The 12535-nt window shown below is 39.1% G+C and overlaps 1 protein-coding gene across 2 annotated transcripts in view; it reads right to left on the reverse strand.

The window, feature by feature from the left end:
- Nucleotides 1-11077: 11077 nt before the first annotated feature.
- MYOF (myoferlin) overlaps nucleotides 11078-12535 on the reverse strand; it is a 69538-nt gene continuing 68080 nt past the window's right edge. For both annotated transcript variants that reach the window (XM_027909309.1, XM_027909304.1), the window contains 2 exons: nucleotides 12188-12335; nucleotides 11078-11732 (listed from right to left, as the gene is read on the reverse strand). In XM_027909309.1, coding sequence (XP_027765110.1) covers nucleotides 11697-11732; nucleotides 12188-12335 — 184 coding nt within the window. In that variant the 3' untranslated portion in view covers nucleotides 11078-11696. The remainder of the gene's footprint in view (nucleotides 11733-12187; nucleotides 12336-12535) is intronic.

Below are 12535 nucleotides of genomic sequence, written 5' to 3' on the forward strand. Positions count from 1 at the left end.
TTTGGATCAAATCTTTCCTGTTTCCTTTACTTTGGTAACAGAGAGTGAGCAATAAGTTTGTGTAATTACTGGGGGGACAGGAGGGGAGGGGGAATTACAAAAGATAGATTGGGCACCATGATGGAATACTGAATTCAAAATAAATTCTTTCTTTCACCTTCCTTCAAATTTTCCTTTCTGCCCAGGAGGCTAAAAACATGTTCTCTCTTCTAAAGTTAGTCTTGGAGTAAGTACTGCCAACAAGGCCAGGTGTAATTTAAAAATATTTATGCATTGTCAGTTCTGGAATTAATCTTTCTTAATTGAATTGACATGAACTCATGTCTGCAGGTAATGTAAACTGTCAAACACTTTACCAGTGACAGCATGTTGGTCAGGGTGGTGAAGTTAATGAGAGATCTAAATTATGATGGAATATCTTTGTGTTGGCTTTGGAGCCTGATGTTTATAAATGCATTAGTAAGATCACATTAACTACAGGCTACAGACTCTGGAGTTCAGAAGGGCTAATTACTTGTTTGCAGTTTCTGAAAGAACCATGGATGAGATATTTTTACCTCAGAAACATTTTAGAAGTGTATTTGCTGCAGTGAAATTTCTTTCCCTTGAAATACATATAATGGAACTTTAAAGTGCAATGTATTTCATTTGACAAACAGTGCTTTTATAGTCTGGAAATACAGTTTTAAAATACACATATCAAACCATTTACTCTAGCTGTCTAGGAGGGTCTTACCCATTTCCACTGATAGCAAGTTCAAGCCTGCAGTTATCTGTTAGCAAAGCACTTAGCACATTCTAATAACGATGCTTTCCTTCCATGGCAAGATGGAATGACTGTTAGCTTTCTAAAATCCAGAGAGTGCAGGGGGGATACTGTGGAACAGAAATCACAGATAATGTTTGTGTTGCAGGAATAAAATTAGCAGACGAGCCTTTGCTCAGTGAAGCATCATGGGCTCTGTGTGACACGCTCAGGGGCGAGGCTGCAGACAAATTTTAGTGAAGGGAGGTAGGAGGTGATGAATCCCATCTGAATGTTCCGTCTTCAGAGATGAGTACTTGATTATGTGCCATAATAAGTACTTGTAAGCATAAAACTGCTTTCGGTGCTAATTAGAGTTTAGACCCTCTTTACTGCATGCAGGCTGGGCTCCAACAAGGATGCTGATTATATTTTAAACAGCAAGGCTTTTATCTTGAGGTAGCTGGGCGATAAGAGAACACCTGACTGATAATCATGGGTCCAGTTATCCATTCTTCCAGACCAAAGAAACTGGCTTCCTGGATAGAGCCCTGGAGACAAAAAGCTAAAATATTCAAATATCAGTTTGGTATCAGGACAATCTTCCTGTGGGCCTAAATTCAGGGCAAAAACCAAAGGATCCTAAAAGTCCCTTCACAGGCAGAATTCTGAATTGATAAAAAGTCCCTTTCCAAACTCAACAGATGTCTAACTAGGAAAACTAACAAACATAGTTTAGTTCTTCTGTTGCAAATATTTTTCAAGAGGTAAGATAATCCATTGTAAAAGTAGATCTCCTAAAATTTCACTGTCTTTGGGTTGTGTTAGAGTAAATTATTTTCTGAATAACTTAAGTTAATAACTTTGAAAAGTTTAAGAAATTCCTTACAGTGCTTTCTGTAGATGTTTACACAGTGAAAGCATAGGACCGTTTGATACATTTGGAGGAAATGCTGGATGGATTCAGCCGTGCAGCTCTTTGTACTCATCATGCTATCACTATTGTTCTCTGCATTTTATGCAAGAGAATTCTTGTTCAAAGACTGTTGGGAAGTGGAGGCTCTGCAGATTGTCAGAGTAGCATGTGACTAAAGAGCTGTACAGGAGCTGAGGCTGCTGAGGCCCAGTATGGTCATGAGGGAAGCTGGTCAGCAGCCATATGGGACCTTGTATTCTCCTAACCCTGCCAGTGCCCTCTCTTAACTTCCTTATGAATAGTAATGTCCTCCTTAGACCTTTTTTGACCTAGTTTTATGTAAAGTTAGAACTTTTGTTCTTCGAAATAAACAGAAAAAGAATTTGGGAAATTAATAGTGTCTTTTATAAATGTTAATTTCATTTTATTTTCTCAGGTAACATAAGGACACCATTGTTTCTGAATGTTCTGTAATACCACAGACTGATGCTTGTTGTTGGTCAGACACTTCCTTTCCCTCAAATCCTCCCTAAACAGACATCCTTCCTTGAGCTGCTTAGTGATTCTATGTCCTATGCCAAATAATTGATTTTAATGGGTAATTCTGAGTTATAAGTTAAGACAAATGAGTTTAGGATTGAGTTTTGTTTGAAACATACCTTTTTGGTATGCATTTTGTCATTTGCTTTGTCAGGCATAAATCTTCCAGAAATAGGTAATTATCTGAAGGAACTAAGAAATACAAGTAAAATTTTAGGTGTAGGGGTTTTATTTTTGACTGTCAGGTACTGCTAATAGTGAATTATACAACACCACAATAGAAGTGGTAACTAAGAAGATACACTGACATCTCTGTGGGCAGGTCTACTTTGCAATAAGAAATAAATTGCACATAAAGAGGGAGATGATAGTGCATTTATTTCTTGGTGTAACTCTGTCAAAGTAGTGTTGCACTTGTGAGAAACCTGGTGTGCTGTGATCGTTCTTGATTAACAGTCATGGATAAGTAATGTAGATTTTTGGAAAAGAAGATTTTTGAGAAAGAGTCCTTAGATGGACCTCTTGGAGCAAATCCAGAAGGAGACCACAGAAATGACCAGAGGGCTGGAAAACCTCTCCTAGGAGGAAAGGCTGAGAGAGTTGGGGTTGCTCAGTCTGGAGAAGAGAAGGCTTTGTGACCTTACAGCACCTTCCAATATGTAAAGGGGGCCTGCAAGAAAGCTGGAGAGGGACAAGGGCAGGTAGTGATCGTACAAAGGGTGACGGCTTTAGACTGAAACAGTGTAGATTTAGATTGGATATTAGGAAGAAATTTCTTACTGTGAGGGTGGTGAGACCTTGGCACAGGTTGCCCAGAGAGGTGGTAGATGCCCCATCCCTGGAAACAGTCAAGGCCAGGCTGGACAAGTCTCTGAGCAACCTAAGCAAGTTGAAGATATCCCTGCTCATTGCAGGAGGTTAGACTAGGTGACTTTTACAGGTCTCTTCCAGCCCAAACTGTTCTATGATTCTATGATAGCAGTCCACAGAAGCCATGTTCACTGAAAACAGTTATCATCAGATCACTGCTTTCCGATGGTTGGGGTTTTTTTCTTTTTTTTCTTTTTTTTTCTCCCCTAATTAATTTAATTTAATTTTTCTCCACTAATAACACAAATCATTAGTGTTTTTCATTATATATCTTCTTACTAGCATCACAAACCATGAATATTCTGTAAAGCCATATTATTACAAGGCACTGGCTCATATGGTACTGTTAATCTGTGCCTCCTCTTCTTTTGATTTCTTCCCTGTTACTCATTCTCCTGCTTATTGAATGCAGAGAGAGGCAAAAGACATTTACAAATAGCTCATGTGAAAAATACTGACCCAATAATACCATATAGTTCACTGAGGACTCTGGAGCTGGTGCCTTCATGTTAGCACTTGGCTTTCACATCAGGGTCTGTGCTATTATGTTACACCTGCCAGCTATTTCCATATGGTTTTTCACTTATAGTCTTATGACTGAAGTGGTAAAGGATGTGTTGGAGTAGACCAGTTCATGATATTCTGACTAGTGTTTCATTCCATTCTTTTAAGGTCTAGATGATCTTCTGATTAAAATTACATTATCTTGTTTAGTCCTTTTGAGTGTTAATGTGGGTCATATATATATGTTTTGTATACATACCACTGAAAAATATATATAAATAATTTAACTTTCTATATAAAATAACTTAATCCAGGACATACTCATGAACAATGAAAAAAATGTAGTAGTAGTAATAATAATATTATTAATACTAATAATGGACTAGGACTTAAATTAATAGCTAATTCACCTGGCCTTGCCTCTGTGCAATAATAGAAACAGCTTCTACCCTGTGACAGGCTTGGAGGACCTTATTTGATTGGAGCCACCAGTAGAGATGTAATTTCTGATAAGTGGGGTAAAATTTAATCACTTCATTCTGCATAAAAAGAAGACATAAGTTCATTGAGCTTGGCATTTCAGTTGGGTGTTGTTCATTTTTCGCAGATACAGTGAAAAGGGTCTGTTATAGCCTGGCTTGTATTTCTGAGAGCTTGTCACAGCTCCGACATTACATTGAGCTTATGGGTAGGTTCCTCTGCCCAGATTAGATGTTGCTGCTGCTACCATAAGCAGTTCTGGTAGCTTTCTGCAGCTTTTTCTCTTTACCCCTTTCTAATTGCTTTCACACAAAAATTTCACAGGTTTTTGTGTTATTATATTTGTTGCATTCAAATGAAAAAAATCATAATAAGTGAAATTTGGTGTTTCTAGTTTCTTAACTGGAAACTCAGCTTCTGAGCCAGCAGTGATTAGCTGCAGTGGATATGTTTAACAGAGTTGAAGTTTTGTGGAGCAGGTGGCCACATGCTGAACAATTTCTGTGAGAAGGTGTTTCGGTGGTGCAACAGCATCTGTACTGCCTGAGCTTTGCAAAGGTAAGACTGATTTGGAGGCTGGTGGAGGTGAAGGTGTTTTCCCACGTGCTCCAACAGGGACACAGAGCAGATCAGTCGCTAAACCGATGCTAACAGCAGAAACTCTCCCACGATGTGGCTTGCTGGCTTGGCTTTTGCTGTGCAGGATGGATTTATGGTTTCAACCCATTTTCTTCCCCTTAGTGCCCTGAGTGTACAAGTTTGTTTTCAGGGACTTATGCTAGTTTGGAGCAGGGAAGGTATGGTTCTCTTTCATTGCTTTGAGGGATTTCCATTCCATTTTCCTTTAATTTGATCCTCCCTGCTAATCGTATAAGAGAAGCTTAGAATGTTAACTGAACAGATAATTCTTGGTTCATGTATATGAGCAAGAAGAATTCGGATTTGCATGAAAATAGCTATCCTCAGGTTAGACCTTTACATTTGGAAATAAGCCCTTTCAGGTCTATTTTCCCTCCATTGTTATGTGTTTTATTTAATATGAATGGTGGATGTTTGGGGAGGGACAGACGTTTGTTTGACCATTCAGATGCATTGGCAGGGTTTAAGTTGGCACAGCATGGATCAGGGCAAGATAAGTGGAGACATCTCATTTCTATTTAAAAATACACCCACATATACTTATGCAATTGAAGTAAAAGTAAATCCCTTCTTGGAACTGATGGCTTCTACCTGTCTACATTTTGTGTGTTTGTGTGTGTTTAAGCTCACAACACAGTGGGACCATCCCATTTTCTTTCAGTATATTTTAAGGTAAGAAAGAACAAAAAGCTGGAATAGGTCCCTGGTAACAGAGCCCCTGTACAGCACCGCCAGAAACAGATCTCACTAGGTGTTCTGGTTCCTGTGTTTCTTGCATGAATACTTGTCTCTGATTTTCGTTATCTTTTTACTTTAATATTTTAACAGTAGCAGTTATACGTATGAATATACATCGTGAATATACAATGCAGGTTTTTGCATGAGGGCAGGTGGATTATGTGGAAGAACATGTATATTTTGGGCTAGACTGCTCTGACGTGGGCAGGATTGGTTTTAAAAGATTAATTTACTGCCTCCTACTCCAAAACTGGAACTCTTCAGCTTTTAAAAAAGCCCACTAGATTGATCTCCTCTGCCAGACCAGGGAGCATCAGGGATCCTGAACAGGAGCTCAGCACTCGGTCCTAGAGGTGCGGAAGCCAAGTCGCCTTTGGAGGCCGGTGAGTGTTTCCAGCGCAGAAGTAAAGGCACAGGCTGAAGAGAAGGTGCTAATTAACTGTGCTGTCACTTCTCAGCCAGAGAGCGATCTGAACAAAACATTTGCTAACTATGAGAGTTAAAACAAAGGCTTCAAGTATTGGGGAGTAAAAGCAGGGCAGATCCATATACAAAATACTTCTGGCACATTTCTCTCCTTGAAAGTGTTAAGAAATCTGGAAGTTTCCTGTAGAAGCCTGATGCTTTTCTCAAAGACAGTGATGTCTAATGCTTTGTTGCTAACTGGAGCTGTCACTGTTTTAGGACGTGTTAATATGTGTCTTTTACATGTAGAGAAACTCTTGGGCATCTTAAGGATTCTTTTTCTCAGCTGCTAAGTTGTCCTCTTTGCAGTGTCCATCCTCATTCTTGGTACATATGTGAACTGGTGGCTAAGTACCTTTTTTTGTCACTTTAATTTTATATTTTATTTTTATTTATTTTTATTTTCCCCATTATATTTGTCCTCCTGTGACCAAACAAATTCTTCTGAAGGTCACTCCTGTGTTGTTGATGTATTCTTGTCTCCCTGAGTTTGCCTGCAGTCCTGAAACAGAGGCTTGGGGCAAAGGAATTGCTGAAGACTCAGTTTGGGGATATTTTGTTTGATGACTGCATCAGCTTAAGATATTCTTCTCAAGGCCATAACCCATGATTTCTTTTAAAATACCATAGTACTACAGTTTAAAGCAAATAAGAGTCACACACTACAAAAAATTTCAGAAAGGGTGAAGGGGTTGGTGGTGTTTTCTTCTGTTCTAAGTTTGATTTTGTTATCAAGAGCATGGTAGTGAACAGGAATAAATATATAAAGTTAGTAATGCCACCAGAGCCAACGCATTGTGAAGCCATGGCCCAGCTGGAATGGTGACTCTGAAGCTGGGCCATGATCAGTTTTTTGTGGTATTTGACCTGATAACCCAAACAGTAAGGAGTATGCACTTAAGGCTAGAAAACTTGGGAATTCAACAAGAAAGGGCATCTTTCAGAGCTGTGAGTGCATAATCCTTCTCCTAGTTGCACAGTGGTACCTGAGAGTGGAATCCTGTTCTGAGGATTCCAATGAGCATGGGATGTGGTGAAGCTATCAGAGCTAGTTTACTTTGTAATGTTGTCCTAATGTGTAAATGCAGGAAGGTATTACAGACTTTCTTTGTTCTTACTAAACCAAATAATATGCTCTGCCAGTGTGTTCCAACAGTCACCTAAAATCTGCACTAAAATGTCTCTCTTAGCTTTTGTAAGTTTTTTGGCCTATAGTTTGAAGGTTTTGAGAGGGGAGAAGAAATCTTCCTCTGGGCATATGCATAGTTTTAATATAGTTTCTGAAGAAAAGAACCAATTTATGTTCTCTACCTCTGTAGCTTACTTTGGATACCTGTTATTTTCTTGTTCCTCTGTCACTTTCCAGGCTAGCGCTGATGTCTCAAGCTTTTCTTGTACAGGAAGCCTTATCCTACCTGCTTGCTCTTGACTACTTTAATTGTCCCCATTTGAATTTTTATTAATTTATAATGTGCCTTGAGACCTGCATCAAAATCAAATAAGTTTGAAAATAAGAGGGTTATGATTGATGGAGTACTGTAACGTGTTCTGGGTTTATTCAGCATTTCCTGTTTGATGAAAGCTCTTTGTTTTCCTAGTTGCTGTTTCATATTGACATGTTTCAATATGTCAGCGACAGACCCAACAGACACACAGCTGTGTGCAGAGGTACTGCTGGGAGTTCAGGTGCTTAGCTGCAAACCTGTAACTGTTCCGTTACTGCCCCACAGCACTTAGGGTTTATATAAACTCTTGAGTCACTCCTAGTTTTGCATCTTTTCCTTTCTGGAAATGTGTATGCCTTCTTACAGCTGAGCAGCTTGGCACTAACCTGCATCACGACCAAAAGCTTCAGCATCTCCAAAGGCCTTGGCTAATAGGTTGTGCAGTACTGACTCTTTGCACTTTCTTTTAGAATATGGTGATAATTGTGTCTTCTTTTGTTTTACTGTATTTGCTTAACAGTGACAGGAATTACACAGTAGACTAGAAGTGCAGGTTCAGTTCACTTCTCTGCCTGAAAGGTTTAAACCAAAATCTCCTGCCTGGCTGAGTGTGTGGGGCTGTTACTGGCGCATTGTGCTGGACTCACTTTCCTGCACTGCTGCTGTGGTGGCAGCAAAGTTGCAGAAGGGAATGGAGGGGAAGTCATTTGGTTGCAGATCCCTGGTGGATGCTGGCACCCTACTGCAGCCCTGAGCTGAGAGGTGTAAGGCATGCCATGAGGCTCATGTAAGACATGTTGGAGGCTCACTCTCTGTCACTGACCATCTCTAGGTAGCTCCCCTGAAGGAACTGAGCTAGCACCTCTCTCCTCTGTTCTGGCACTCCAGGATCCCTCTAAGGCGACTGGCAGTCCCACTGCTCTATTCAGGGTGTACCTCCTGCGGTGTTCAAAATGCCCCGGTGCTTTTTGCTGCAAGTCCTTGACACCTTGTAGGTCTGGGAAAGGAACAGAGTGGCCTTGGAGTCTTTCATAAGCACTTATAATGCATGCAGAGTTTTTTGCAGGCTTCAGGAAATTATTTTTTTTTTCTTTATGATGTTCGGCATCTTGCACTTGTCAACGGATTTGGTCTCGTAGCTAAAGTAAAGGTTACAAGGGAGAAAAACTTTTTCAAAGTATAGCTTTGTGATCAGAGCATGGTCAGACTCAACAGACATACTATGTATTTCCACTTGCTTTTGCATATGAATTTTTAAAGAACCTGATAGTTATCTGTCAAAGAATTGTCTAATTCAGGTCCCTGTCTGCATACATGACAGCCTGTCTGTATATGTGACACGCACAGCTCTGAGCTTACAGTACTTACAGAGCAAGTACTCTGTAAAAAGCTGTGTAGTGTTTTATAGCTGAGTAGCACTACCATAAGATTCATCACCAAATAATGCCATTTCACTCTTTGGTACTGCTTTCAAGTTGCTACATAGATACTTATGCATCGAGGGACAGGGAGTGGATACAACAGCACCAAAGTCAGAAGGGACTAGGCTTGGAGTCGCTTTCTTTGTATATAATATACAAAGGTGCTTACAGCTGTGTTTTTCTAATACCATTAGAAGTAATGGACTTCATGGATTTTTTCCTCTTAACTATTAGATGTATCTTGTTGTTCATCTCGATACGTGAGATGTGTTTAGGGCAGGAATAAAATAAAATTACTGCAAGGCCTTTGTGAACGCATGAGACTTGGGATGTCATCTTGTGGTTGTTCAAAGAAATGCAAGAACAGCTTGTAAGTATGGGTGAGTTTACTAGCTCTTTACATTAAGCTGGTATAGGTGCACATTTTTCTTCTTGACTGACAGTAGCTGTTTACCTCCTTACAGCCCGTGCCAGTAGTCAGGGTTTGGGGTGACTACAACAAGCATCCGATAGGAAGTCACATGCTGTATTGGTATTTGAACCTCTGGTGATGGCAGAGGCAGGAGGACTCTGACATACTGCTGCTGATCGTCTTTTGTTGTTGTTGTTGTTTTTTGTTAAAAGGACTTTCAGTTTAGATTTAGCCTTTCCCTGGCTATTCCAGCTGGCTAGCAAAACAAACTCATAGGAGGAGGAATTCCTGGGGTTAAGTAATTTCCTGTAATCAGGAAGAGTGATGCCAGGCACATCTACGTTCTGCCCTCTTTTCTGTTGCCTTACAGGCCATTTGTCTCAGTTGCTGGTAACTGGAGTGGCTCAGAGCTGGCCTGGCCAAAGGGAACATCCCAGTTGTCAGTGCGCAGCAAGAGCAGCAAAAATTGTTGCCTATATGGGGCTAAATCTTTAGTAACTGTTCCAACTAGGCAAAAATCTCTTGCATGTTGGAGTCCTGCACAGCAGCTGCACCAGGAATTACAGATTTGACTAGTCCTTTATGTAAACATGAATGATCATATTTTCTTCCTTTTGAACATGTGTAGTTTTGGGGTTTTTTTTGTCGCTGGAGCAGGCTGCCAGACAGAACGGCCTCTCAGACTTTTTTTAACAGCACTGCCTAATTGTAATGAAATGATCAAGCCTATGCTTGCTTGGACAAAAAGGCATCTGGAAGAGGGTGAACTCAACTCAGAAGGGCAGTACCTGCCACTCTTCAAATGCTCTGTGAACAGGCTTGCTTGCATCTCTGCTCCATGCTCTTTGAAGTTAAATGCTTTCTAATTACAACCCTTACAAGCAACACATTTTCTTGTCTTACATGAAAATAAGACTGCTGTGATTTTGATCATTTGTCAGATTTATGGCATTGATTGAGACAGATTTTAATAGTGGATGATCAAACATTAGCTCATGCAAATTGCTGGTTATTTCTGGAGTGCTATTTCATCATTAGTGGAGGGACAATCCATCTGGATGGTGATTAGTTCCAGCTCAGGTCTTGTTCATTGGTCAAGATGCTTGAGAGTTTCTTAACAACTTAAAAATAAGAGTGGTGTTATGTTTTTGACAGGAGGACTGCTGCTTGCTCCCCTCTAGCCAATGGAACTTCACATTCTGGAAATTATTTTATGTAATACCTTTACTCTAGCTTCTTCAACAGAATAAGGTCAGTATAATTTATTATTTTACTTGACAAGTACATGTTAGAGTACCGTCTGTTAAGTGTGTCATTAAATACAATGACAGGTTTTTCAAGACTAATTAATTCTTGCAATTATTTTTGCCATCTTTTTAAAGACAGGTGAAGTCTGTATCCAGCCAAGAGTGTGACAATCATACAAAGTGCTGATATCAGGTTCTGCTGCAGATTTCCTTCATTTCAAGGACTAGAGGATGTTCAGAGATGCTTCTGCTTCCACCTCCCATAAATGTAAGGTGGAATCGTGGACTATGACCTGATTTTTAGTGCAGATTATATCTTACTCTGCCTTGAGAGAAGACTGAGGCAAAATGAGATACTTCTAATATGCAGATCAGATTTCAAACAAAGGTTCAGTTTGGGTTGTGTATACTCTTGTGTTTTGATTCAAGATCATCTCTAAATACAAGGAGTACAGTGAAACCAGATTTTTCTTTATTTATTTCCTAATTAATGAATACATTAACTAGAACTTTGTGCAGAAGTATTTCCTTTTAACTGTGCAGAAAACAGTAATATATGTTAGACTCCAGGCCTGTGGCATACATCCTCTGATAGTCACTATAATTCCTAATACTTTGGAGTTTTGTAATTGATGAAGAAAACTGGAAACTTGAATTTTACTTGTGGTTAACTTTATTTAAAATTTGTAAATTATGGTAAATAAAGTGTATATTATTTATTTCTATGCACATGAAGTTGTTGTCAAGATACATGAATAGTGTTGTCAAATCTACAGTGTAGTAACTAAGAATTTTAAGCAGCATGATGCTGAAAACTTTTCTAGAAACAATGTCTGACCCTTTGATTGCACTGTGATGTTTCTTTGGTACACATAAGTAGTGGTTGTTTTTCTTTAAATTAAAATGCAAGGAAATGAAAGGAACTCTGAAAAGGGACTAGCCATTAAAAAACAGAGATAGCAATAGGAGGCAGCATTCTGAGGGATTTTTGTGAAAAATCCAGTTTAAAAGCAAAGAAGTCAGAACTTCACCATTGGTAGATATCACTGAAGTAAAAAAATGTCCATGAACCATAAGGGGGGTTTTATTCTTTGGTTCTTTAAAAACATCTTTCATGACCTCTTGAACCTTGGCTAACCCTACTGAAAGTCTTAATTATCTGTTTTACAGTTCTAAATACAAGCAGGTACAAAGGATGGAGGAGCCTGACTTTGGTCCACAGCCTGAGGCGAAAACTCAGTACTATTTAAAAAGATGAGGTAAAAAACTCTTCTTTAAATTGGTTTCACAATCTTCATTGACAAATAATTCTATGGGAGAAGGAGAGAAAAAACAAGAGAGGTAAAATGAGGTACATAAAATACTTCAGTGTAGTTTTGAAAAAGACATTCAAGATATCAAAATGGATCAAAATGTATTTAGGGTGTGGTACTTTCAGTTAAAATACAGTAAAAATAAGCAATTTTTTTCAGACTAACACAGACTGAAATCCAGATTCTAGACCAACTATTAACTACTTTCATTGTGTAGGTTATTAAATCTTCTAAAGCACTCACTTGCTCCGTTGTTAGTTAATGGGTTAGTCTTAACCTAAATTTTGTTCTCAATAAAAACCAGCAGAATTTTTTTATAGCTATAAGGATGTATGTTCTGCTAACACAGAGCTGAGAGACTCCCGTCTGAGTGAGGAGTGTATCCTGCTGATGACTCCTGTCTGAAGTAGCTTCATACCACAGCTGGAGAACAAACGTTTAGTAATTCTTACCGGCAGTGAATAGAGGAGCACTGCTGCAAACAAGAGCAGAATCAGCAAGATGATAAGGCCGATAAAGAGCCATTTAAACCTGCGCCACACAATAAATTTCATTGTCTTGCAGGGATTTGTAAACCAGAGGAAGGAAGTATCTGGTCGGCTGCATTTTAAAAGAAACAAATATTATTTACACTGTAAAAACAGGAAATACTTATGCATGAGATTATGATACATTACAACACACAGTTTGGAGGCTGAAGAAAACAGACAATTTTGTAATGCAAGATAGCAGCTGCAGTAAACATGTGCCATTAATACTGAAACCACCTTGCATTTTATCTTAATGAGGATAAAAGAAGG

This window comes from Empidonax traillii, unplaced genomic scaffold (assembly GCF_003031625.1).
Source record: "Empidonax traillii isolate 1590-97213 ecotype Southwest subspecies unplaced genomic scaffold, ASM303162v1 scaffold27:size3997909, whole genome shotgun sequence".
Lineage (NCBI taxonomy): Eukaryota > Metazoa > Chordata > Aves > Passeriformes > Tyrannidae > Empidonax > Empidonax traillii.